General features: G+C 59.9%; 5 protein-coding genes across 11 annotated transcripts in view; 1 reads left to right on the forward strand and 4 right to left on the reverse strand.

Moving 5' to 3' along the window:
- Positions 1-660: 660 nt before the first annotated feature.
- On the reverse strand, positions 661-7,490 carry HJV (hemojuvelin BMP co-receptor). 2 transcript variants are annotated; one of them, XM_015650278.3, is made up of 6 exons: positions 6,911-7,490; positions 6,611-6,734; positions 5,421-5,687; positions 4,863-5,024; positions 4,193-4,695; positions 661-3,781 (listed from the first exon to the last, which is right to left on the reverse strand). In XM_015650278.3, the coding sequence occupies exons 1-6, from the start codon at positions 6,965-6,967 to the stop codon at positions 3,155-3,157; spliced, it is 1,740 nt and encodes a 579-aa protein (XP_015505764.1). In that variant the 5' UTR covers positions 6,968-7,490; the 3' UTR covers positions 661-3,154. The 2 variants fall into 2 exon arrangements, with proteins under 2 accessions (XP_015505764.1, XP_018864510.1); XM_019008965.2 differs by lacking the exon at positions 4,863-5,024 and having other exon boundaries at positions 6,911-7,470.
- Positions 7,491-7,613: 123 nt separating this feature from the next.
- Positions 7,614-9,022, forward strand: BOLA1 (bolA family member 1). The gene is made up of 2 exons (XM_015650284.1): positions 7,614-7,720; positions 8,328-9,022. Exon 2 carries the CDS (start codon positions 8,338-8,340, stop codon positions 8,749-8,751), a length of 414 nt encoding a protein of 137 aa, XP_015505770.1. The 5' UTR covers positions 7,614-7,720; positions 8,328-8,337; the 3' UTR covers positions 8,752-9,022.
- Positions 9,023-10,356: 1,334 nt separating this feature from the next.
- On the reverse strand, positions 10,357-18,619 carry SV2A (synaptic vesicle glycoprotein 2A). The gene is made up of 13 exons (XM_015650270.3): positions 18,205-18,619; positions 15,363-16,085; positions 14,300-14,480; positions 14,036-14,187; positions 13,826-13,959; positions 13,331-13,420; positions 13,018-13,128; positions 12,841-12,929; positions 12,480-12,644; positions 12,248-12,381; positions 11,795-11,998; positions 11,266-11,425; positions 10,357-10,698 (listed from the first exon to the last, which is right to left on the reverse strand). The coding sequence occupies exons 2-13, from the start codon at positions 15,940-15,942 to the stop codon at positions 10,515-10,517; spliced, it is 2,184 nt and encodes a 727-aa protein (XP_015505756.1). The 5' UTR covers positions 15,943-16,085; positions 18,205-18,619; the 3' UTR covers positions 10,357-10,514.
- Positions 18,620-20,636: 2,017 nt separating this feature from the next.
- On the reverse strand, positions 20,637-24,865 carry SF3B4 (splicing factor 3b subunit 4). The gene is made up of 6 exons (XM_015650280.2): positions 24,353-24,865; positions 23,821-23,949; positions 22,966-23,508; positions 22,635-22,829; positions 21,552-21,722; positions 20,637-21,141 (listed from the first exon to the last, which is right to left on the reverse strand). The coding sequence occupies exons 1-6, from the start codon at positions 24,741-24,743 to the stop codon at positions 20,957-20,959; spliced, it is 1,614 nt and encodes a 537-aa protein (XP_015505766.1). The 5' UTR covers positions 24,744-24,865; the 3' UTR covers positions 20,637-20,956.
- The window catches only part of MTMR11 (myotubularin related protein 11), a 4,715-nt gene continuing 4,071 nt past the window's right edge, over positions 24,734-25,377 (reverse strand). For 5 of the 6 annotated variants that reach the window (XM_033519767.1, XM_033519769.1, XM_033519768.1 and 2 more), the window contains one exon: positions 24,734-25,001. In XM_033519767.1, coding sequence (XP_033375658.1) covers positions 24,903-25,001 — 99 coding nt within the window. In that variant the 3' untranslated portion in view covers positions 24,734-24,902. The remainder of the gene's footprint in view (positions 25,002-25,377) is intronic. The other variant, XM_033519766.1, reaches the window with a different exon arrangement.

Genomic DNA, 25,377 nt, shown 5'->3' on the forward strand with positions numbered 1-25,377 from the left:
GTCCATTTCTCCATCCATCCATCCATCCATCCATCCATCCATCCATCCATCCATCCATCCATCCATCCATGTTTCCTCCTCTCCAGGCTGGATTTCCTAGCTCTCGCTCACAGCCTTGGAGCAGTCTTGGCTGCTGAGAAAGAGGAAAATGTCTCTATTCTTTTGCTGTTGTGAACTTTCCTGGCTGTGAACACCTCCAGGGATGGTGTCCCAGGTGCGTTCTGAGTGTCTCCACCTCAGATGGGCCCTGTGACTCAGAGTCTCGCCCCTAGAGGAGGGGACTTAGACCAATGCTCCCTGGACAAGGTGACCTGGCCCACTCAGAGCAGCTCATGGTGGGGCTGCAGCTCTGGCTCTGGTCAGGGCAGATATGGGATGTCACAGCAGGTCACAGGGCCACCACCTCACTCTGTCACAGGGATACCAGCTCCTCTGGACACCCTGCAGAGGTTCAAACCTGAGCTGTAGTCAGGCAGAGGTTCAGCGAAGTGGGGAGAATGTGCCAAGCATGGTATGGTCCTGGCTTATTCCCAAATTATTCCACACTACCCTTCCTCAGCATGAAGGAGACATGAGGTCTCTGAGAGCCACACTGAGACAGAGAACAGACCTCTTCTCCCACCCTGAATACAGGAGCAGAACATCGGCACCAATCCAAGCTGTAGATGTCAACAAGCGTGTTTCCATTGACGTCAGCGGACTTTGGATCAACCCTTTCCCTCCCCGGCTGATGTCACCTGCTAAAAAACATCCAGCTCCAATAGGAGCCCACTTTGTGTGGTTCGGCATCCATGTGCCCAGCCTGGGTGGTTGGAGCTGAGGGGGTTCAGGGTAGTCTCCCAAGGGGCAGGACCAGGGTAAGAGGCCTCAAGGGAAGGTTTAGGTTGGATATTTGGGAAATTGTGTTCGTTGGAAGGGAGGTCAGACATTGGAACGGAGCAATGATGGAGGCACCATCCTGGATGTGTTCAAAAGTAAGTGGATGTTGTACCTGGGGTCATGGGTCAGTTGTTGTCACTTGGCAGTGCTGCGGGAGAGTTAATGATTAATGATCTCAGAGGTTTCTCCAACCTTAATGATTCCATAATTTATCAGCAACAGCTTCTCCACGTTGTAATCCTTTTGTCAGAAGTCTCCATGTTGGGCCACTCCTGGTGTAATTCTGGGTCAGGTGGAGCTGCTGAGCCTCAAACCAGGAATCAGAGCTCTCCAAATCTGGTGCATGTCTTTAGAATTCCTGGACATTTTCAGTTTGGGAGCTGCACTCTAAATTTCAGAGGTGGCTTCTGAGAATGGGTTGGCAAGGAAGGCACCAGGCCCAGTCCTGGTGGTGCAGATGATCAGCTGTTCAGGAGGAGGGGAAGTCTGCTTCCATTGGGTACCCTCCTTTCCCCATGGAATTCTTGTTGAATGGCTCTACTGACCAACAACTAAAGGACAATTAGGTTCTGCATCATCAAATCCATCCCATTTCTATCAGGAGCTCCAGCACTATCAACGCTGCTCCTGAGGATTTCATCCCTACAGAGGATTTTATCGCCATGGAGAACCTTCTCCCCACAGAGTATTTTCTTCCCATGGAGGATTTTATCCCTCCACAGAGGATTTTATTCCTCCCCAGGTGATTTTCCTCCCAAAGGGACATGTGGAGCACATCAGGAAGCAGCCTGCTTTCCTTGCTACATTCCTGCTCCATTTCATCCACCCAAAGCTCTGGAGTCGAAGGAGCAGGGGAGGAAGGAGATATTATTATCTTCATCTGCCACTGCCGCCCAGCGACATGAAGAGACAGATGACAGGAAATGGGGACTCAAAAATAGACCCCTTTAATGTCAAAACCCATCAGGGATTACTAGGAGCAGGGTGAAAGACATGGAGCAGGTCTCCTGCTCATCACTGTGTGCTCCAAGCACCCATCCAAGGAGGAATCTGCCATGATACCCATGAAATTATTTCCTATGTATTCTTTGTGCTTTTGGCACAAAGAATAAAGAGAGAGAAAACCCCATGGATGTATTAAAACGTGAATTGTAGAACTTCCCTTGACGCAACCTCCATGCCTGGAGGGGCTGCAATTCTGTTTCCCCCATCTCCACAAGCCTTTCCTGCAATTCTCTGGGACAGGGATGGCCAAGTTTTTAATACTTTACTAAAAAAATAAAGGAAAGTCTTCCCTATGGAAAAGATTTCTCCTGTAGAACTCCATCTGCCTTACTGAAATCCTCTGACATATATGAAATTTTCCATCCCCTCTGCAGTTCTGCACCTTACACAGGGCAATGCCCTGCCCATCTCTGTGCCTGGCTGACTCTGCCATCAGGAATTCTGTTTTCCAAGCAAAAAATCCAGTTTTGCTTGGAAACAAAGTGACATTTTTTGATTTGTGCAGTGACAGAGAATCTGTGCCCAAGGGAGAGAATTCCCAAGGGGTGTTTTGTCCTCCCTGAAACCTGACACCGATCCCAAGTCCAGAGCCGGCTAAATTGAGTCCACAACAGGTGCCAAGAAAACAAGGAAAAATAGCAACAGTGGCCTGGGATATAGGAGGTCTCAAGCTCCACAGCTCCCACTGCTGGAGATACACTTGTTATTTATCTTGGAAGAAGAGCATATAGCCAAAACTGGCTGATTTCTACTCAAAAGTCTCCCTGTTGGTCACATCGTTCCCCATACCGATTTGTGGCCTTGCTCTGCTTTGGGAGGAGCGAATCCATTGTAAAACCATTATTTTCTGCTAAAAATTGGGCACTGGGCTTTGAGTCTATTATTTCTGGATCTGTAGGGTTCCTGAGTGGAATTCTGCCAGATTAACACCAGGAGAAAGGTGAGAAGTGAGTTATGGAAAGGCTCTGAGGGACAGAGGGGGTTTCTAACCCAGGGGGTTTATTTGTCTTTGATGCACTGCAGTGTCACATCCTTAGGGGAAAAGCAACATTTCAGAATGGAAATTTGGATCTACCTGAAGGAGAGGAGCTGGGAACAGCTGCACCATCCATATGAGACCAGTGGGTGCAAACCAAGGGTTCATCTCTCCCCTCTCCTGAGTCTCTGATTCCTTGTGGCTCTGGAGACACTTCCTTCAAGGTGAGGAATCTCTCCTGGCTGCAGCTTGGAGACAGCAGCTCTCACAGGCTCCCTATGGAACAGGCTGGGGTTAAAAGTGCAACAAAATAGCCCAAAGTCCACAAGGGAGGAGGAAGAGGAGGAGGAGAGATGATGAAGGGGTGAGTGGGCAGCCCCCCCCAGCTTGGAAGATGTGGAGCTTCTCGGCATCAGGCAGGAACAGCCGGGCATCCTCCAGTGCCCCGTGCGCTGCCATGGTAAAGTTGGCATCCCCCGAGGTCACCACGTCAAAGACACACGACTGGAAGTAGACATCCTCCACGGGCAGCATCTCCCGGCAGAGCGCTCGCGCTGTCTCCGCAGGGACACGGCCGCGCCCGCGGGGGCTGCGGGACATGCGCTGGCTGTGGGGGCAACCGCCCACACACAGCTGCAGGTCCTGTTCCTCTGTGAAGGCCTGGGCCACCTCCTCGGCAGCACGGATGGAGAAGGACAGCTGGCGGCCAGCCTGGCGCACGGCGATGGTGGTGCCGATGTAGTCAGCACGGATCTCCACGTGCCGGCCGGGGCTGTGCTCCCGGATTGCCAGGCTGCTCCCACCTGGACGTGTGCCCCCGTTCACGGAGCCGTCCTGGAAGGCTGCCGGCACGTTGTCCAGCTCGGCCTGGTAGACCTTCTGGTCAATGCATTCCTTCATGTTCTTGAATATGATGGTCAGCTGTGGGGAGCAGGGCAGGAGGGGGATGAGCACGGTGGCCATGTCCCCTATCCCAGGTGTTCAGGGTATCCCAGGATGCAGGTCCCACCCCACCTATCCATCTTCAAACCACTGCTGCCACAATTCTTTTAGGATAACAACAATCTTTCCTTCTTTCCTTCTTTTTTTAACACCATTTAAGCAATGGAAAACTCAGGTGGAGCCAAACCCAGCAAGATTCCTCCAGGTACCCCATGGACCACATGGTCACCTGATAGCAACAGGAGTGTTTGAGGGTCGCCTCAACAACCTCCACCAATGTTGTCCCTTCTTCCTCATCTCCCCTGCGTTTGAAGCAGTTCCAAGGATTTTGGGAAGTATAGGAGGTGCCCTGACTCTGGATTTGCTGCCCAGCCGCTGCGCTAACGTTACCTTGCTGGTGACTGTTGCGTTGGACCCCTTGGCCACCGGTGAACTGGTGGCCTGCACAAACAGGTAGTCATTGTCCAAGAGAGGCCAGGAGCCCTCCACCCGGCACGTGTGGAAGTCATCGTGGAAGGTGCGGATGTGGGGGTCCCCAAAGGCAGCACAGTGCTGGAAACCGGGGGGGCGACCATGCTTGTAGAGGAAACTCCGCTCGTAATCACAGATGTCAATCGACTCAAAGCCGTGGGGGTTGGGGGCCGGGGGCTGGGGCCTTGGTAGGGCTGTGGGCCCTTCCTTGGAGCAGTTGTTCTGGATCATGAGGTCCTCGATGCCGTGCACAGCAGAGTGGAAGGCCAGGTCTCCACGGCAGGTGCGGGCAGTGCGCCGGGTGCACAGGGAGTAGGAGCGGAGCGCAGTGCAGAACGCGGAGCTGCGGTCGGGGCCGCGCAGGTGCAGCGTAGCCGCCACATACTCCGAGTTGCAGCGTAAGATCTTGCACTGGGAAGAGACTGGGAGAGACGGGACAGCTCTGTGGGAGAGGGGATGGGGTGGGGAAGGGCAGCCTCTCCTCCCCCCACCACCTCCCACCATCCAGCCTGCTCTGGGTTCTCATGAAGATGGAAGCACTTGTCTCCTGGTTTTTACAGGGAACAACTCTGCCCATGCAGATCCTTACCATGCCTGCAGAGGAGAAGGAGCAGGAAAGCTCGGAGGAAGAGGCTGGAGTTTTCCAGCTGCCCTGGGCTCCCACTGTGGGCAGGTCTCCCCATTCCCATCCATGCAGAGCCTGGGGTGTCTCTCACCCACCAGCAGCTCCCAGCTTCATTTGGCAGCTCCCCTGGAACCAGAGGTGGGATTGGGAGAGAGACCAGCAGACGGGACTAAGAGGGGCCCTGCAGCAGGCAGCAAGTCCAACCAAGCACTTCCAAGGCCACCACTTGTCCCCCAGTGGCACATCGACATGGCTTTGAACACTTCCAGGGATATGACTCCACCACTGCCCTGAGTAGCCTGTGCCAGGGCTTGACCACCCTTTTCACAGGGAAATTTTCCCTAATGTCCAACCTAAACCTCCCCTGGTGCTGCTTGAGATGTTTCCTCACAGTGGTGGTGTTGAGCATTTCACTCCTCCCTCACTTTGGGGATACCACATGCAGAATCGGAGCCTGCAGCATTCCTGGGTGCCAGCAATATCCTTGGACCCTCATTCCTGCTTTCCTGCTGCCCCACTCACCTGTGTCAGCTTCCTTGGGGAACGATCTGGCTCCCAGCGCTGGGAGCTCCTTCCCTGCGGGACACATGGGCGTCCTTGTCACAAGCTCTGCCCCAGGTGAGAGCCAGAGAGACCCATGAGATGACCCAGGAAAGTTCCAGCCTCCCTGGGCTCCTCCATGGCCTTGCAGCTGGATAAAATCCGGGGTTCCACAAGCCCGTCCAGGGGCCAGGGAGTGGAGCCCCCCGTGGCTCTTCGTCCCTAGCCACCTTTGCTCCGTCCTTTCCCCTGTGGGGCAGAGGCAGCAGTTGAAATCGATCCTCCTAAATTTAGCTGGGCTCTGATCCAGCCAGGAGCAACAGCCGGAGTGTGGAGAAGGTGGGGCACAGGAGCTCCAGGAAGAGGTGGGAGTCCCCAGATCCTGTGGACTGTGGGGTCATGTCACCCATGGGAGCTTCCCTGGAGCTCCATGGGTTTTCCTCCTTGGAAAGCCTCTGCCTGCAACCTGCGAGAGCGAGTCCCTGTGGAAAAGCACCATGCTTTGCCCTGTGGAATGTGTCCAATATGGAATGGGATGTTTCCTGTCAGGGAATGCTTTCCAGCATTTTCTCTCACAGCCTGCCCTCCCGGGGCACAGCCAAGTCCTGAACACAAACATAGCACAGGCCAAAGTTGGCCAATGTCCCCAGGGATCGATGACTGCCAGATCATGCTGGCTGCACTCCTGAAATCCCACCTACACAGGTGCAGGAAGCAGCTGCACCATCCCCTGCTCCCTGCAAGGAGGAGGAATGGTCAGGAATGTCCACACCAGGATTTTTCAGGTCCACTCCAGAGGCCATGGAGGAGGACAGGGATGGGAAGTTGGTCCCTCAGCATTCCAGCACCCACAAATCCCTCTGGGAACACATTCAGGGAAGCCTTCTGCCGCCTAAACCAAGTTCCTGCTGTTTTCCACAGCCAGCTCTGCCCTGCAGGGAGCAAAGCCTAGTGCCCAGCAGAGATACAGCACTGGCACTGAGGTGGGAAGAGAAGTATTTGGGGAAAGCGGCATTTTCCAGAGAGCTGGAAGAGTGGATCCCTCTTCTTTCCAGGATGGGCCATGTGCACAATCAATCCTAAAGGATGCACTCTTCCTTCCACACGTGCTTGGCCTAAATCCCATCCCTCCACCCCCACACCTCTGCCAGTGATCCCAGCACTCCACTTACCCTGGCAAATGCCACAGGAGGGGCACCAAATCACCCTAGACCCTCCAGAGGAAAATCCTGGTCCCCTGCCTGGGTCTGGCTCCGGGTGGGAATGAGGAGGAAATCCCGGCTGTTGCCACCCAGGCTTGGAACAGAGGGAACAAAAAACAGCTGAAGATTCTGACAGCCGGATCTGTCACTGGGAGCGGGAGCTGAGTGGGCTCTGACAGCACTTTAAAAATAGCTGGTAGGATTTTTGATCCCAAAAGGCGAATTCCAGTGGGGAGGGGAAGGGAGAAGGCAGGGAGAGCCAAGACTTACCAACTGCACACACAAGTGGTGGGTGAGGTGGACATGGAGCCCCTCAGAGCTGCCCATGCTGAGCTTTCTCCAGGCTCTGGGAGAAACAAACAGGTTGGCAGTGCAAAGTGCTACTGGAAATCCAAGGAGGCTCCCATTCCATCAGCACCTGGCAGTGTGCACCCCAGCAGGTGAGCACTCCCCTGCTGGCTCTGTCAGAGATGGGAAAAGCCATGGAGATGTGTGGTGTCCAGTGGGACTTCTCCTCTGATATTCTCCATTCCAGTTTTCCCTTTCCCTCCCTTGGAGAGCTTGGGAGGTCCTGGAGAGGGACCGACATTGGGAGAAATGGATATCCTATGCCTGGAAGACATTGAGAGAGGTGGGAAAGGAACCACCTGGCTCAAAAGTACGACCAAAATCCCACAGGGCCCCACCTGTGTGAGCCGCTCTCAGGATACTGGCATGTGGATAAATCCCATCCCCAAGCACCTGCGCTGGGGCCGGGCAGCTGGGGGCTAAAAACATCCAGAGCAGGCGGAGCCAGGCACTCCTGAGCTCTGTGGAGAGACCCCGAGAGGGCTCCAGCGCTGGGTGCAGGACCCCAGGACTCCCCCGGTCTCTCCCGCGCACCCCCGCGCACAAGTGGTTCCGCCCACCGATGCCCACATAAGGATAAAGTGGGGCGGGGTTTTGCTGACGGGGGCGTGGCAAATGCGAAGGGGGCGTGACCTCCGGGCGGCTTCATCGCTGATGGGGTCACGTGACACCGCTCGCCGGGGTCACGTGACGGCGGCGGGGCGACCCCGGGCGGCGTGACCGGAGCGGGCGGTGAGAACCGGGAACCGGGGAGGGGCCCGAGGGAGATCGGGGGGTCCCGACCGGCATTGGGAACTATAAGAGGAGCTGCTCGTCCCAGGGGGTGTCCTGTGGAAGAATCGTGGGGTTCCCGACGTGCGTTCCACTGGGTTAGGGGGCCTCTGGCCGCACCCCCGGCTTGAGGGGGCCCGGGCCCTTCTCTCCTTCTGAGCCTCCTCCCCAGCTGCGAGCCCGAAAGCTCCTCTGGACCCCCCCTGCGACCCTCTCTGCCGTTCCCGGGTCGGGAGCTGGTCCCGCAGGGCTCCCCAGATTCGCCACCCCCAGCACCCCCTCGTTCCCCCTTCTGCCGTCCCCAATAACAGCGGCTGACCCGGCAGAGCCGCCTCAACTCACCCCTCCGTGCGGCCCCCTTCCTGCCATCCCCACTTTCCATGGGGGATCTTCCAGAGAGCCTCAGTCTCACTCCCTGCTCCCCCCACTGCCCTCTCCTCTTCCCCCTTTCAGCTCCCCCAAACCTCCTCCTCAAACTCCTCCGATGTCGGGGCCTCTCCTGGCGGCCGCGGTCGGCCGGGGGAGCCTCTCTCCCTGCAGCCCCCCCCAACTCACCCGTCTCTTACAGCCCTTCTCCGATGCGGGGTCCCCTCCTGGCAGCCGCTGGGGGGGCCATGGGGGGCGCGGGGGGACCCCTGGCCCGCACCATCCGCGCCAAGCTGACGGCGGCTCTGCAGCCCACTCACCTGGAGGTGCGGGACGACTCCCCCCGCCACGGGGGTCCCCCCGGCGCCGAGACGCATTTCGGGGTGCTGATTGTGAGCGGGCGCTTCGCGGGGCTCCCCCTGCTCCAGCGGCACCGCCTGGTGCACGAGGCGCTGCGGGCAGAGCTGGCCGGGCCCCTGCACGCCCTGCAGGTCATCGCTCGCACCCCCCAGCAGTGGGAGAGTGACCCCCAAGCCCCCCCCGCTCCCCCTTGCCTGGGGGGCTCCAAGAGGGAGCAGCGCCGCGGGGACGGGGAGAAGGAGCAGGAGGCGCCGGGGCAGCAGTGACGGCCCCGGAAGCCCCCCAGGAACAGTTCGGGTCTCCCGGGACCCCCACCCCGGTGTCAGCGCAGCAGATGGAGCCTGGAGTTGGGAGGGGGCAAAAGTCCTGGGGGTGACCCCGCCCCCATCATCCTCTGCCCCAATCCCTGCACCCCATACCACCCCCAGCCCCCTCCCCACAACCTGGACCCACCCCCCTGCTCCCACCCTGTGGGGGATTTTTGGGGACCTCCCATTTAATGTCTGAATCAATTTAAATAAACGTGTTCTGGGGGCAGCTGAGTCTGGAGAACCCTTGGTGGGAGGATTTGGGTAAATTTTGTGCTTTTTTTGGATGTTTTTTTCCATTTTAATTAATTTACAAACACCTGAAACTACAGCACGGCACAACAGAGCTACAGGGGGGCCGGGGGAGCCCCAAGGACCAGCTACATCAAGGAGGGGACAAAGCACACAGGGGGCTGCTTGGAATGGGAGGGGGCTGCCCGGGGGACAGGGAGGCTCCTGGGTGGCTCTGACCAACCCTGCCCAGCCCTGGGGCTGATCAGGTAGGGGGACAGAGCATGGAGGACCCCCCCAAACCCCAGGTTTGAGGGGCACAGCACTGGGACCCCCTTGAACCCCAGATTCTTTTGAGGAGGACACAGCACTGGGGACCCCTTGTACCCCGATTTTTTGGGGGTAGGGGCTGTTTGTGCTTTGGAAACCGCTGGTGGTTTTGGGCCGGGGGGAGGTAAAAGGGGGTGCAGGGGAATAGTGTGGTGGAGGGGTTAAAAGGGGATGTGGGGGGGACATGGGTATGCAGGGAGGGAAGGGGGCTGGGAGAAGGAAAAGAGGGTGCAGGGAGCCTCCTGCACCCCCCTTCACCCACACCTGCCTCCCTCTAATAGGGAAAATCCTTTAAAAATCAGTTAAAAATCACTAACTGGCAGTTTTGGGGGTCTCCCACTGCTGCACCCCAAATGAGACCAAGGGCTGTGGCTGGGGAAAGCTGTGCTTTGTACCCTGAAAGTTGGGCACCCAAAAGTGGGGGCATCCTGGGGGAAGGGGGGCATGTGCTTTAAGGGGGGGCACCCGAAGATTGTCAGGCAGCCCCAAGGGGATTCTTCACCCACAACTGCTGCACCCCCCACAGAGACCTGCACCCCAATATCCCGTGCCCCCCCAGGGCATTGCTGAGGCACCCCAAGGGCTCTTGCTCCCCAAAAGGCTGCCCCCTGATGCCCCCCAAATCCATGGGGGTTTGGAGGACCCTGCTGGGTGCCCTCCACAGGGATGGGGAAACTGAGGCACAGAGGCCCCTCCCCCCCCCCCCACCTAGAGACTTCATCTTCTTCCTCCTTGGCTTGGCAAGGATTTGGGGGATGTACAGAGATAGGTGGGTTCAGAGAGCCTGTGTCATTCCCCCTCGATGCCAGGGCCCCCCCTAAATCCTGTCCCACAGCCCCCCAGGAACGAGCAGCAACTCACATAGGGGGTGACACCAAGAAAAGAAATAGGGGGGCTGAAAGGGGTATTGGAGGTTGAGGGGGGTCAGGGAGTTGGGGCTGAGTTTTGGGGGCCAGGGGAAGTTTGAGGTGTTGGGGAGGTTTTGGAGGTACAGAGGGATCCGGGGGGGAGGGGTCCAAGTGCAAATGAAAAAGATCCCAAATGCTCCAAGAAGACGTTTCACAGTGTCTAACGCGACTAATCCCAGGGGCACGAGGGGGGGAAACGCTGGAGTTGGGGGGTGCCCCGGGGAGGGGGGTTCCCTCTCCCCCAGCCCCCCATCACTGCAGGACCTGCCCCCGTGTCTCGGGCAGTTTGAGGGCCAGGGAGCTGCCGAGGGCCAGCGCGGCTGAGGCAAACAGGATGGGCACGGCCTTGGTGATGCCCACAAAGGACGTGAAGATGCTGATGCCCAGCACAGCCGCCAGCTTGCACAGCGCGTTCAGGAACCCAAACGCCGTCGTCCTGGGGAGGATGGGGAGGGCTGGGGTCAGTGGGGGCACCCCCGGGGGTAGGGGTGGGTACCCAGCCTTGGGGGACACCTGCAGAGGGCAGGTGGTACCCCAAAATAGGCATCTGGAGGCCTGAAACGGGCACCCGGCACTCCAAAATGGGAACTCAAAATCCTTGAATGTGCATCCAGTACCCCAAAAGGAATATCTGGCAGCCCAGGGCTGGCAGGCAGCAGCCAGAAGCAGGTACCAAGCAGGTGGTAACCCACACCTGGCACTCAGCACCCCAAGACCTGTACCCAGCAGCTGGTACCTCAGGTCTTGCACACAGCATCCAAAACTTCCTGACCGGGACTCCACATGCTTCACCCAGAACCCCAAACTCTCCCACCTGGCACCCAAAACACTGCCCCCAGCACCCAAAACCTCCCACTTGACACCAAAAAACCTCCACATCTGGCACCCAGCCCCTAAATCCTCCCACCCTACACCCAAAACCTCATCCCTGGCAATCAAAACCTCTCACCCAGCACCCAAAACCTCACTCCTTGCACTCAAAATCTCTGTTCCAGGCTCGCACCTCTTGTCAGAGGGGTACAGCTCCACGGTGAGCACGTCGAGCGCATTCCAGGAGGCAATGCTGACCCCCCCAAAGAGGCAGAGCAGCGCAATCATGGCAGACTCGCTGTTCCCGAAGGACAGGAAGAAGCAGCTCACGCAGGACATGACACTGGAGCCAGCTGCGGGACACGTGGATGTGTCAGAGCACAGGGAAACAGAGACAGGAGGTGGGACTGGGAGGGGGGGCTGACAGCCCCAAGAGAGAGGGAGATGGGGGTGACCCACCAGGAAGGACAGGGAGGTCCCCAAGAGATAACAGAGGTGGAGGTGACCAGCAGGTGGGAGGAGGATCAGGAAGGTCCCGAAGGGGTGATGGAGGTGGGGTGACCCACTGGAGTGGTCCCCAAAAGGTGATGGTGATGAATGATGGTGGGAGGTGGGTCAGAAAGATCAAGAGCCTGCTTTGGGCTGGAAGGCACCTCCAGGATCCCCCACCCCACCCCTGCCAAAGGCAGACCAGGCTGCCCCAAGCCCATCCCATTGCCCACCCAGCATGCGCAGGCGGCCAATCTTGTCCATGAGCAGGGCCGAGACGATGTTTCCAGGGAGCACAGCCAGGGTGCCCAGGAAGCTGACAAAGTAGATCATGTAGGCGTTGTTGTCGTCGCTGAAGTCCAGCTGGCAGCCCTCCTTGTTGTGCAGGAACGTGCTGTTCAGCACCCGGCTGTTGATGAACTTGTACTCAAAGAGATCTGGGGGAAGAGGGGGCCATGGGGTCACCCCATCTCCTTGCAGACCTGCCTGGTCCCTCCCACGTGGGGGGGGGGTCCATCACACCCTTATCACCCCAGTGGGTCACATTATCACCCCAGCTCCATCCTGCCACTGGGGACTTTTCTGATCCTCCTCCAACCTGGTGGTTCACCCTCATCTCCATCAAAACCCTGGGGCCACCCTGGTGGGTCACCCCCTCCAACCACGTGGAGATCCCATTCTCCCACCTGTGTTGTAGAAGACAGTAGAGATGAAGGTGCAGTTCTTGAAGAAGGTGTTGCTGGAAGTGATGTCCTCGAAGTAGCACTCCTCAAAGAGCGAGTCCTCAAACGTCACCGACTTCATTTTCAGCCCGATGAACCTGCACAGGGGGACAGAAGGGAGGCCTCAGATGCCCCCCACTCCTGTGCTGAGCAGCCCCAGGCTCACCAACGCCACACTCAGCCTCCCCTCACTCACTTGTCATTGAAATACTCCCCACCACGGTGCACTTGGTTCTCCAGGGTGAAGTTGAAGGTAAAGTGCCGAACCTTCTCACGCGTGAAGAGCTTTGTGCGTGACGCGTACTCAATGCTCTGCAGGTGCTTTATCATGTCCGGGAACCACACGGTGAGCCCATAGTAGCTGCAGAGAATAGAGTGAGTGGGCACCACACACCTGGGGTTCCCAGTGCTGGCCCAGGGCTCCCAGGGCCAGCCTGTGCTACCCCAGTGACACTTGTTCCATCTCATCCTGCTCGGTGCTGCCCTGTCCCGTCCCATCCTGCCCCATCCTGCCCCATCCAGCGTTTCCATCCCATGCCAGTCCCACCCCGCAGCACCTGAAGGACATGGTGAACCACACCGCCATCATCATTAGTGTCACCCGCCGGTACTCAGGCACAAAGCACTGCTGGAAGTTGCTCCAGACCTGTGGAGGGACGTGGGAGGTGACAAGTACATGGGAGGTGACAGGGGGCACATGAGGCATAGGGACCCCTGGGCAGCTCCAGCCTCACCTGCTGGGACAGGTTGAGACATCGCACCAGCCAGCGCCGGTACCATGTCCCGGTGTCCGACTGGATCTCGATGAGCTCGTCCTCCCGCTTGATGGTCTTGATGTGGGTGACCTGTGGGTGGGACCGTCTGGGGACACCGGGAAGCACAAGGGGCCCGCCTTGTGCCTCAGTTTCCCCACCTGTTACAGCAGCACTGCATCCCCTGGGTGGTGTTTTTCCCAAAGGTGGGAATTGCACCCCTGCTCCTGGAGGACACCCCACCCTTGCTTGGGGTGCTGAGGACCCCAGGGCTCAGCCCCGGGGAGCTCCTTACCGAGAAGACCCTCTCAGGGTGGCCCTTGGCCCTCATGTTGGTGTCATGGACCTGCTTCAGCACCATCCAGGCCTCGTCGTGCTTCCCATTCTGTGAGGGCAGGCACAGGTCACCCTGGAACAGCCCAGACCTGGGCCCCTGACCACCCCATCAGCAGTCCCTGCCGGCGTTCCACCACCCACCTGGGTCCTGCAGCCACCCGGGGATCCCTCCACCATCTTCATCGCCTCCTCAGGGTTCCCCATCCCTCTGGGGTCCCTGGCTGGGTCCCATCATCCACTTGGGGGTTCCTGGTCAGTTCCACCCCTCTCCAAAACCCATCTGGGGCTTCCTCTCCAGGCCTCACCACCCCCGCAAGGGTCCCTGTTGGGGTTGCCCCATCTCTGCCCCACCTGGGGGTCCCTTCCTGGGGACTCTCATGCCCCCCTCCACTCCAGGTCCCTCATGCACTCCAGATTCCCCCCAGGACACAGCCACGGCCTCCCAGACCCCCACCTCAAGGTAGAAGCGCGGGCTCTCGGGCATTGTGGTGAGCGCCCCAATGGCAAAGACCGAGGGGAAGGCGCAGACGAGGACAAAGACCCTCCAGCTGTGGAATTGGTATGCAGAGCCCATCTGGAAGCTCCAGCCTGGACAGGGACAGGACATGGTGGTGGGGCCGAGCCCCGGCGCACCCCCTGTGCGCCACCGGCCCAGGGCTCCTACCATAGTGGGGGATGATGGCCCAGGCCATCGCGGAAGCGTAGATGCCCCCGATCATCCAGAACATGCAGAGCCAGCTCAGGTGCTCCCCGCGCTTCTCCTGTGCCAGGAACTCCGAGAAGTAGGAGAAGACGATGGGGATGGAGCCGCCGATGCTGGGGATGGAGGGGAGGGAGTGGTATCACCCCCTGCCCCACACCCCAGCACACACAGGGGGGAGTCAGCCCCTGCTCTGGGGGTCCCTCCGCGGCTGGGCCCCCCCCTTACCCCACGCCCGAGAGCAGGCGGCAGAACAGGAAGGTGCCGTAGCCCTGGACGAAGGAGGAGAAGAAGGCGAAGACGCTGTTGACGGAGAGGGAGATGAGGAGGCACTGCCTTCGGCCCAGCCGGTCGGCCAGCCCGCCCCACACGAACGCGCCCACCATCATGCCCAGGTACACGATGAGTCCTGGGGAGGGGGATACACAGCGAGGTCAGGCCCGGGGGACCCAAGGACCTGCACCTTGAGTCACCTGGAGGAGGGAGAGCATCCTCAGCACTTGGGGTGGGGCATAGGCAGGGACCCTCTCCTCAAGACACTGGGTCCCCTTGAAAGGAGGGGACAGAATCCCATGTCAATGGGTGGTGGAGGTTGTCCCCCTGCTCTGCTCAGGGACTGTGGGACATGGGGGCCAGATGTGCCTCCAGGACCCCCACACTCAGCCCCTGCCCCAAGATTGCCAGATTTCAGGGATGGGGGGCACTGATACCCCCTGGGATTTTGAGGGGTGTTGGGCTCTGGCAGGCATCACAGAGAAGAGGGAAGCAACCAAACAAAGCCCCCCGTGGCCCCCCCAAACCCAGTCTCAGCATCCACTAATTAGCCCAAGTTTCTGAGCTCGCTCCCCGTGGCTGCCCCTTGCCATTGGTCATGTGGGGACCAGCGTGGGACTGGGAGGAGGATGGTGGGAGCCCTATGCCCAGAGGGTCCTGCATCCTTCCTTGTCCCCACATGCCTTCCTGGACCCCATACCTCACAGCCTCCTGGCACCCAGTTCTTCCTGTGCTCTTCCATAACTCCTATGGCCCTCCACATCTCCCTGAGCCCCACCATGTCCCTCTCCATTCCCAATTCCCTGTGTCCCCACCCTCCTGTGCTTGTCTGTCCCCCAACATGTCCTCATGTCCCCCTACGTTCCACATGTCACTCTGTATCCCCATATCCCCCATGGGATTCCCTCCACATCTCACCACACCTCCTGCGTGGAGAGTGTCCCTCCATGTCGCCCTGACCCTCCCCTGTCCATGACTCCCACATGCCCCTACCTGCCCCCCGTGCCCCTCTCCTCACCCAGCATGCCCTTGTTGGAGTCGGAGAGGCACATATCCTTCTCAGCGCTGGGTAGAACAAAGCCCACCACAAAGACCTCGACGCCGTCAGCCATGAGGGCCAGGCCCAGGACAAAGTAGAGGGTCCACTGGAATCGGCCATGGCCACATTCCTGCAGGATGAGCTCGTACTGCTGCGCCAGCTCCTCCCGGTCCTTCCTCCGCTGCCCCTCGCTGTCGTCAAAAGCGCCGGCAGCTGCCGCGGCCCCCAGGCGCTCCCCCCCCTTCAGCGACTCCTGCCGGGGGATCCCTTGGTACTCGCCCTCGTAGATTTCATCCTCCTCGTCGTGGCCTTCAGTGGCATCGCTGGACACCCCCTCCTCCTCGTTGGCCCCCTCACTCCCCCGGTAATAGCCGTCCTGGGGCGCGTAGTCTTCGTCATCCTCCTCCTCCTCGAAGCGGGAGTAGGAGCGCCGGGTGTACTCGTCCTGCACTCGGTCCATGCCCCGGCTCACCTTCTTGGCCGCGTGCTTCTTCACCTCCTTGGCAATGTCCTTGGCACCGCGGATGAACGCGGTCCGGTCCCGGAACGATTCGTCCATGGTGCCGGTGGGATGGGACGCGGCGCTGGGGGTGCCGGGGGTCTCTGCGTCGGGGGCTGTGCCCTCAGGCCCGGGGTGTGGGGACAGGGGTGACGGCGCTACCCATCCGTGGAACGGGGTGTGGGAGGAACCTGGACTTGGACCTGGGAAGCCCAGACACAACCAGGGCTGAGGTTGAGTGGTAGTGGCCCTGCGTTCCACCTTGTGCTTTTCTCCGTCTCAGATGGAAACAGGAGGATTTGGGGACCCCCCGGTGAAGTGGCAGGCGAGTTGCCACGGGGTGCAGTGGGGGCTGGAGGGGGACAGGCTGAGAGACGCTGGCTCCATGGCAGTCCCCTTCCCCTCACCTGGGGGACTCCAGCTCTCACCGTTCACTGGAACCCCCCAGTCCTCCTGGATCCGTCCCTTCTCCATTCTTCCCAAAGGATAGGGGGAGCTGGGGGGGAACCAGGGGCACGGCTGTCCCTGAGCATCCCCAGTCTATCCCCCTATGACCACGAGTCTCCCGGAAAAACAAGGCCAACAGCAAGTCTGGGCTGAAGCCCCCCATTTCCTCGGGCACCACAGGGAGAATGAGGGGATCAGCCCATGAGGGCAGGGAGGTCCCCAAACCCTTCCAGTGCTGCCAGTGCCCCAGTTGGACAGTTCAAGGTCTGGTACAGGAGGATCCCTCAGAGGATCCCTTGTTGGGGGGGTCCCTTGAGTGACAGAGACCTTCGCGTGCCGGGCCACGCTCTCTGCGGAAGCTGCCAGGCAGGATTTGCTGCGGGAGATGCCAGCACCAGCAGATGCTGACCCGGCCAGAGGGGGCTGGGGGTACCACGAGTCTCCTGGGGCCCAGCCCTGGGGTAGGTGAGGGGCATCCAGGTACCTGGTGTCTCCTTATCTGCTTACAAACCAGCGTCCCACCCCCTCTTCCCCAGCCCAGCATCCCCACACCCACCACACAGAGCCCACAGAGCTCGTGACAGGGATCGACCCGCAGCCCCCCAGCCCGATGCCGCTGCTCCACCCGCAGGGGCCGTCGTGACCCCCCCAAGTGCTATTTTTATCACTGGCGAGGCAGGAAGGAGCTGCGGGCAGAGGGACGCAGCCGGCGACATATCCTCCCCTGCCCAAGCGAGGGGACAGGGCACGCAGGGACGCTAAATTTAGCCCTTCGGAAACCCTGGAGGGAGGGGGGCTGCGGCACAGCATAGACCCCCATTCCTGAGCAGAGCCAGGCAGGTGGTTTTACAGGATAAAATGGCAAATACACTCATGTCCTCCCCTCTGACTGGAGGGAGACTCCAGTCCCCTCCCTGGGCATCCCGTGGGCATCCTGAGGCTCCTGGAAGGGGCTGATCCGTGACCAAGGTCATTTTACTCCAGCCAGGCTTGCAGTTCCTTTTGGAACCTCCCAATGTGGGGCCGGCACTCCACAGACCAGGAGGTATTGGGGGCCGGCAGAAGGAATGGGGGAGCAGGGAGAGGCTGGGTGCACAGTGAGGAAGAGGATGGGCTGGGGAGCAAGGTCACCGCTGGCTCGGTGACAGAGAGCGGCCGTACAAACCAGGGAGCCTTGAGGGGCCAAGCCGACACCAGGAGTCAGCACTGGATGAGATCAGGGGTTTGATCCCACAAGAGAGACAGAAATCCCTCAGACCACAGTCCCTGAAATGCAGGAGCCAGGGAGGTCCCCAAAAATGCCTGTCTGGGGGCTGAACATGCTGTCGGCCCTGCAACCCCGTCGTGTGGTATTGGACAGCTCTGGACAAGGTTATCGGATCTGGATCCGTCTCCTCCTGCCACGCATCCAAGCGGAGCCAAGGATTGATGCAACCATGCACACCAAAACCCCCGGGATTCCCATGCTGGGGGTCTGCATCCCCCCTGCAGCCCCCAGCCTCCCTGCGGAATGCCAGGAACATGGCGACAAGGGGGGAGAGTTGGAAATCACTCATGTCCAAGGTCACCCCCCAATATCCCCCCTTCTACCCCTTCCCCAAACCCCCCAGGTTCCCCCCTCCCATCCCTGCGGTGAATTCCCGATCCCCTCCGGCTGCTCTGCGGCCACAGGACGGCGCAGGGGATGACAGGGGCCCCCAAAAACGCACATTCAAAGGCAGAGCCGGGCTCCAGAGAAGGTTTTCCAGGACAAAATGGCCACAGCAAGTGGGAAGGGGAAGACGAACCCCGAATCCATCCAGCGGCCTTGAGGACACCGATTAACGCCGCGGGGAGGGGGGATGCGGGGTATAAACCCGTTTTGCTCCCCCTTACCTGGCTCAGCCCTCGCCCCACTCCAGCTTCAGCTCCTCCGGCGCCGGCGAGGAGGATCTCCGGCTAGGAAGGATGCTCGGGAAGGGATACGGAGAGGAAAGAGGATGCTCCGGCAGCGACACGGCGCGACAGCAGCTCCCGAGTACCAGCGCTACCGCCGCAGCCTCCGCCGCACACACGGAGCGCTGGGAGAGTCCATCGGCGCAGCCCCGGGAAGGGAGGGATCAACCACGGCACGCGGCGAACCGGGGGGGCTCGGCGGGGGAGGGGGGCTCGCCCCACGGGGAGGGGGCGATGGAGCTCCCGGGATGCGCAAGCGGAGCTCCCACGGGATCGGGGTTCCCGTGGTGGAGCTGCTGGGATGGACCCGCTCCGCAGGCTGCGGATGGCGGGGAGCGCTGGTGGGAGTGGGGCATGAGCCGGTGGCCCCCCCGGATCCCTCGGCGAAGCTCAGCCCACCCCCCCGCCACCGCCCCCGTCACGGCTGAGTCACGGCCTCCGCGGGGCTGGATCGGGATTTTTTTGGGATCAAATCATCCCCGCCTGGGCTGGCCAGACTGGGCCCCGAGGCTACAACACGACACAAAAGCCCCCGATAAATTTTTTAGAGGGGGGGGGTACGGCTGGAGATACACATGACAGGATGGTATGTCCAAACCGACCCCCATTTCCATGAATGTCTTCCTGAAGGCTGGAAACTGGGACCCGCAGTTCTCCAACCCCATATCCCCAGGGCTATGGGGTGCTGGGTGCTCCTGGGACTGGCTGAGCTCAGACTGGAGGTCCCCACACAGCAAGCAGGACTGGGGGTGCTCCCAGAAGCAAGATCTTCCCTGAGCCCCCTTCACTGAAATTCCAGTGCTCCCAGAGCCCCTTCATCCTGCCTCTCAACATTCCCAGAGTCCCAACCTTCCCTGAACCCCATTCCTCCTGCAGCCCTGCAGTGAGCTGACCTAGTCCCAGCTTCCAGGGTGTCAACCCCAAAGCCTCACAATCTGTCAGGATCCATCAAGGTTAGCACTTTCACCCCTCAGACTGGAAAACAGGGATGGGAACCAGTCTGCACTAGTGGTGCCAGCACAGGAAAGGATTTAGAAACCCAGGAGCTGAGAAGCAATTGTGACATTCATTGTTGGAAAAAAACCTGAAAGGGGGATGGAGTGCAGGACAAGGCTGTCAGTCGAGGAGCATCCCCAGGAAATGGGCTGCACCAGGATCCATCCACGCTGTGCCCTCTGGAGATCAAGCATCCAGTGAACCCCACCCCAGGGTGCCACCTCCTCAGGCCCCCAGTGACTCATGTGCTCTGTCACCACAGAGCTCCACATCCCCTGCTTGGCCCAGGGTTTTTGGTGGATCATCAGAGGGAACAGGCTTGGCAGCAGGACAGAGAATGGCTCCTCCTGTCCCAAGGGCCTCATCCGTATCTGCCACGGCCTGAAACACAGGGAATGGGATAGAGCTGAGGGGAATGCGATAAAAACGGGGATGATGGGAGAAAGTGTGGGGGGGAATGGGATAAAACGGGAGGAAAAGGGAGAAAATCAGGGCTGACAAGCAACTACAATCAGGGGAAAGATAGGATGTAACTGGGAATGACAGGGTAACACCAGGGATGACGGGATAAAACCAGGGGTGACAGTGGATAGCTCCAGGGGAGAAGGGAATGATTGTGTCCATGCAGGGAGATTGGCTGCCCTGGGTGGATTCCGGTGGCTTCCATGACTGAGCAGCAGAGAAATGCCACCCTGGGGCTCCCTGGATGCAGACAGGAATCACCGGATTCTTCAGATGCTGGAGATCTCTTAAGCCCCTTGGCTCTCAGCACCACAGGGAAGCCTCATTTCCACAGCACATATCCCACCCCTTACACCTAAATCCACTCACTCAACCAATCCACGTGGGATTCTCCCCACATTCCCAGATGTGAAGGATCAGGAGGGCGTTCCAACCTTGTCCTTCCCTTCCTAGCCCATCCAGACCCCGGGACTTCCTACCTGGATGTAAGGCAAAGCGCAGCCTTGGCACAGAAGATGATGCTGGGATGAAGGAGGAAGGAAGCAGCACATTCCCACTTTCCATGTCCCCCCACAAACTCCCAGCTCTTGGAGACTCTGGCACTGCCCAGGGGCAGGAGAAGGCATTTGTGGACCCCCAGCCCTTTGAAGATTTCCCATGGGAATGTTTGACTTTGGCTAAACCTTGGCACCAAAATATTCCACAGCCAAACCTCAGCTCCCTGGATGTGGGCAGCGATGGCTCAAGAACAGAAATCCAGACATTCCTACGGAGCAGTTGAAGAGAGCACACAGCTCTTCCAGGCTTACTGGTGGAGCAGGAATCAGACCATGGACCAGCTCTGCCACTCCTCAGGCCCCAAATCCCTCCAGCCTGGTTCTTCCCAGTGGCCCAAGCAGGGAAGAGACGTCAGCTGGTGACAAACAGCCAGAGCCTCATCCCCAGTCTGAGGACCCTTTTGGCTCCCAAACCTTTATTTGAAAGTGGGTGGCCACTGCTTTCCATACAAAACCAACACATCCAGTTAAAAGGAGCTTGGAAAAGCTTCCAGGGGACGAGAAATGGGAGGAGGTGAGGAGAGTGAGGAGAATTAACATTATAAAAAGAAATGGGGGGAAGAAACGGAGAGGGAAGGGAGGAGTAGGGGATGGCCCCCAGCCCTTTGCAGGAGTGGGAATGTCGATACAAGGGGCTGTGGAAGGCTGAGGATGGGGACCAGAGAGCGCCCCACCTCTCAGGGCAGGGGTCCCCGCAGGGGCCCGCGGGGGGGGACTCCAGGGGGTCTCTGTGCCGGCCGGGGGGGCAGTGGGACCCTCTGGTAGCCATAGGGGGGGGGCCGGGGGGGCCCATTGTAGCCATGGGGTGGCATCAGTGGGGGGGGCCCGCGGAGCCCATGGTGCGGCAGCGGCCCAGGATGACCTGTGGGAGACAGGGGGGTCAGCGCCAGGGGGGAAAGGACACAGCCCCCCAAGCCCCCTGGAGGAACAAGGTCCACTGGCCCCAAGCCACCTCCCAAACTTCCCAGGAGGTGCCCACCACACCCAGGACTGCCACATCCAGCAGGTGCCCCCAGCTTGGCCAACACCCCCTCTGTCTGAGGGTCCCAGAAATAGGAATTTCTCCCAAGACCCCTGTGGGCACTAAGGGCCTCCAGAACCATCCCAAAGCTGTGGATATCCCAATGGGGTGTTGCAGGGTCCTACGTCACAATGAGGAAACCTTGTGAAGACCCCACAGTGGGGCCAGGTCCCCCAGGTCTTGCTTCATGCCCAGCTGCGCAACCCCTCCTCCCACCCCCGAGCAGAGCCCCCCAGACAGGTCCCGCTCACCCATGGGAGATCCAAAGTGTGGCCCCCGAGGGGGGAGCCCCATGGGGGGTGGCCCGGGGTGCGGCATTCCCGGAGGGGGCCGGGGGGGCGGCTGCCCTCCAGAGCCTGGTGGTCCTGGGTGATGCTGGCCCATCCCAGGTGGCCCATGGTGCACCTGCATCGGTGGCATTCCTAGGGGGAGGATGGAGTTAGGGATGCCGGGAAAGAGCTCCAGGCACTCCCAGACCCCCAGGAACTGAAATTCCATTCCAGCCAGATCTCTGGAAAGCATGGGTGCAGAGGGGCTTCTGCTGCCAAAAAGAGGCTTAAAGAGAAGGGAACACAGAGATTTTTGGCAAGAGAAAAAGGTTTGGATGCAAGTGTGTGGGAAAAGAGATGGGATAGCAAATGTGTGCAGCCTGGGACAGTGAGGAATCCTCATCCCTGGAGACTCCATACAAGCTCCCAGAGCAATCTGAAGCTGGAGGCTGCCCTGCTCTGACTGGACCTCCCCCAGACTTCCTTCTTCCCAATTATCCCATTAAAAACAAACAAACAAACAATTCCTTCCTCCCAAGCCTGGTTTTCCCTGGCCAGGTGTAATTGGCTCTGCTCAGGCCCTGCAGCATCTGTTCCTGGCATGGCCATAGTAGGATCACACAAAGCTCCCTAATTAGGGCAGCTCCAGAGCCACGGGCTCAAACAAATCCCAGAGAATGATTAAATTGCACATTTCACAAAATTTGTGCTTTTGAACCCGGAGCTGAGATGCAGCCACAGCTCCTTCCCAGGACCACAGGGCCAAAATGTGGGGAATCAGGGAAAAAACTGGTTTCATTAAACTATTAATGCCAAAAGTAGCTCCCACCTTCCTTCTCTGCACCACTGCCTTCCCATGTGCCCGCCTTCTTTCCTTCCCGTGTCCCTGCCTCCCACATCCTCCCAGCTAAAGGCAACTGACACCTCTCCCTGTTCAGGTGCCTCCCAGACAGCAATGACTTCCTAAATTCCCCAAATCCTCCAGCAATCAGAACCCCCACTCTGTGACTGAGAAAGATGAGAGGACCACCCCCCTGCAGAAGGAGCCCCGCTCCCGCTCCGTACCTGGGTGGTGCATCCCTCCCGGGGGGAAGGGGTGCGGGTGCGGGGGGTGTCCCCCGGCGGGGGCAGCTCCTGAGGGGGGCCCGGGGGCTCCAGCGCCCGGCGGCATCGGCGGCGGGGGCATGGCTGGGGGCATCCCGGGGGGCAGTGCTCCAGGCGGTGGCACCGGCGGTGGGAACGAGCCAGGGGGAGGCAGGCCTGGAACACAGCGGGAAGGTGGGCCAAGGGAAACCACAGCAACAGAAAAACTCGGGAAAGGAGGCAGAAACAGGACAAAACAGCAGGATGCCGGGCCGGCACCTTGAGCCCTGCCCAAGACAGGTCTGCCACCCACCTGGAGGGGTGACCCCAGGCCCCAGCGCAGTGACCACAGGTGTGGGCACGGATGGGGGCGGGGGGGCGTCCGCGAAGAGCTGGTGGGGCCGGTCGGCCTGGGAGAGGGGGTTCTGAGCCGCCAGCAGCCGCTCAGCTGCTGAGCCGTGCCGCTCGCCCTTGGAGTCCTTCTTGAAGGCGTAGGACACGGTGATGGGGCGGTTGCACAGGTACTGCCCGTTCATGGCCTCAATGGCTGCGTCCGACGCATCGAAGCTGGCGAAGTTGATGAAGGCGTAGCCCTTGGAGTTGCCCGTGTCGGGGTCCCGCATGATCTTGGGGGTCTGCAGGATTACCCCAAAGGCGCTGAAAGTGTCGTAGAGCAGCTTCTCATCGATCTCAGGGTCTAGGTTGCCAATGAAGATGTTGGCGCCCACATCCAGGTTCTTGTTGTGGGCCGAGGCTTTGTTCACCCGGATGGGTTTCCCGTAGAGCTTGATCATGTTCATGATCTTGATGGCATAGTCAGCATCCTCCTCGCTCAGGAACTCCACAAAGCCGTACCCTGCAGGACCCCAAAGGGGTTCAGGGGAGGGGCAAGAGACCTCAAAGGCATTTCATTGGGGACCCCAGGAGGCCTTCAGGACAGAATGAGATACCCCACACCCCCTCACTTGATTTAAAACTCCAGTTCATTGAAAAGCCCATTGAATTATTGACTGAAACCCCCTTTATTTCATTTACACATAATAATTGATTTAGTCCCCACTTAATTTAAACCCCGGGGCCCCCAGGCCTCTTGAGGGACAGAGGATGATCCCCCTCGTCCACTCCCACCCCCAGCTCTGGCCCTCGTTGGGATGTGGGAGTTCCTCACCCTGGTGCTGGCCCGTGACCCGGTCCTTGGGCATGTGTGTGTTGACCACCGGCCCGGCCTGCAGAAAGAGCTCCCAGAGCAGGGGCTCGCTGACCTTCTCGTCCAGCCCCCCCACGTACACCGTGGCATCTGCGAGGAACCGAGGTCAGAGCCGAGACAGCCGCGAGGTAACGGGGGCTCGGGGCTGACATCGCTCGAGTCAAAGCCCCCGAACCCGAAGCCCGCCCCCGGCAGTCCTTAATCCAGCAGGCGGCCCTCAAGCCCCTTTTTCCTTCGGAAGACCAGAACCCAGCGAGGCCCTGAACCCAACGTGGCCCCCCCTCCTTGTCGCCAGGGAGCCCAAAATTCCCTCCAGCTCCTTCCCCTGCCTCCAGGATACACCAAAGCCACCCCACTCCCGCCAGAACCCCCCCGCCTGCGCCCCCCGATGTGTACACCCAGGGTTTCCACAGGACCCCCGCGGTGTCCCCCTCCGTGCCCACAGCGCTGCCCGTATCTCGCCGTGCCCCCGGGCACCCCCCGCCGCTCCCACCCTGGTTCCTCTCCGAAATCGGCCCCGCCGCCATCTTATCCCGCTCCGCGCGCGGAGCCGCACGCAGGCACGCAATGAGTGACGTCAGCGCGCAAGCCTCGCGTCCGTGGGACGGGCCGGAAGTGGCGTGTGCGGGGACGGCGCTGCCGCCATCTTGGGTGTGGCGGGAGGGGCAGGCAGGGGCCGCGGTCCCTCTGTCGGGACACGGAGTGTCGCCATTCTTCTGTCGCGACATGGCCGTTGCGGCCAGGAGTGCCCTTAATGCCCCATGTTCGCAGTGCCGGGGGTCCCAGGTCTGGGCTCCCGCAGAGTCCTCATCCCATCCCCATTCCAGTCCCATCCCATCTCCAGTGCCCATCCCTGAGCTCCTCGAGCCCCATGGAGGCAGCATAGATTTAATGGAAAGTGCTCGCCCAGCGTCGGGGACGCCGCGGGACCCCCAAGCACGCAGAGGGAGCCGGGAGCAGCTGCAAGGAGAGGGCACGGGGCTGTTGCAAAGGCCCCAGGGCTCCGGAGATGCTGGCGGTGTCTGGCCGATGCTCTCGGGGTCTCAGTGCGGTCTCTGCGTGTCCCAGGCACGGAGCCGCTCCTGGAGCAGCTCCAGCTCCTCAGCCAGCCCGGCCAGGGACGGGGCCAAGCGCCCACGCTGCTGAGAGACAATGTCCAGCCAGCCCAGCGTGGGGATGCAGGGCACGGGACATGAGGCTGGGACAGAGACGTGGGACAGGAACACAGGGACGAGGACATGGAGTGTTCATCATGGGACAGGGACACAAGGATGGTAGCACAGGGCAGGATGTCCAGTGCAGGACAGGGACACAGACAGGACAGGATGGATGGACGTGGGGTCCATCCGTTCATCCCGCCCCGCTCATGCACACACAGATAGGGTTAGCTGCATGGACACCAGCTGGGTCCAGCCCACGCAGCAGGATAGGCTGGGGCCCCCCAAACCAGGACCCCCCAAACCAGGACCCTCCAAACCAGGACCCTCCAAACCAGGACCCCCCAAACCAGGACCCCCC

Source organism: Parus major, chromosome 25LG2, assembly GCF_001522545.3.
Source record: "Parus major isolate Abel chromosome 25LG2, Parus_major1.1, whole genome shotgun sequence".
Taxonomy (NCBI): Eukaryota; Metazoa; Chordata; class Aves; order Passeriformes; family Paridae; genus Parus; species Parus major.

Bases quoted from the DNA above. Each gene is read 5' to 3' on its own strand.
- HJV (XM_015650278.3), bottom strand. From the start codon at position 6,967: ATGGGCAGCTCTGAGGGGCTCCATGTCCACCTCACCCACCACTTGTGT. The intron at 6,735-6,910 runs GTAAGTCTTGGC...CTCTGTTCCAAG, and splicing joins ACCACTTGTGTGTGCAGTTG to CCTGGGTGGCAACAGCCGGG. The intron at 5,025-5,420 runs GTGAGTGGGGCA...CTCTGGTTCCAG, and splicing joins CCCCAAGGAAGCTGACACAG to GGGAGCTGCCAAATGAAGCT.
- BOLA1 (XM_015650284.1), top strand. From the start codon at position 8,338: ATGCGGGGTCCCCTCCTGGCAGCCGCTGGGGGGGCCATGGGGGGCGCG.
- SV2A (XM_015650270.3), bottom strand. From the start codon at position 15,942: ATGGACGAATCGTTCCGGGACCGGACCGCGTTCATCCGCGGTGCCAAG. The intron at 12,645-12,840 runs GTGCTGCGGGGT...TATTCTCTGCAG, and splicing joins TGGTTCACCATGTCCTTCAG to CTACTATGGGCTCACCGTGT. The intron at 11,999-12,247 runs GTGGGAGAATGG...CTCTTCCCCCAG, and splicing joins TACTGTCTTCTACAACACAG to ATCTCTTTGAGTACAAGTTC.
- SF3B4 (XM_015650280.2), bottom strand. From the start codon at position 24,743: ATGCTGCCTCCATGGGGCTCGAGGAGCTCAGGGATGGGCACTGGAGAT. The intron at 23,950-24,352 runs GTGGGAGCGGCG...GGTTCCTCGCAG, and splicing joins GATTTCGGAGAGGAACCAGG to ATGCCACGGTGTACGTGGGG. The intron at 21,142-21,551 runs GTGAGCGGGACC...TGTCTCCCACAG, and splicing joins ACACTTTGGATCTCCCATGG to GTCATCCTGGGCCGCTGCCG.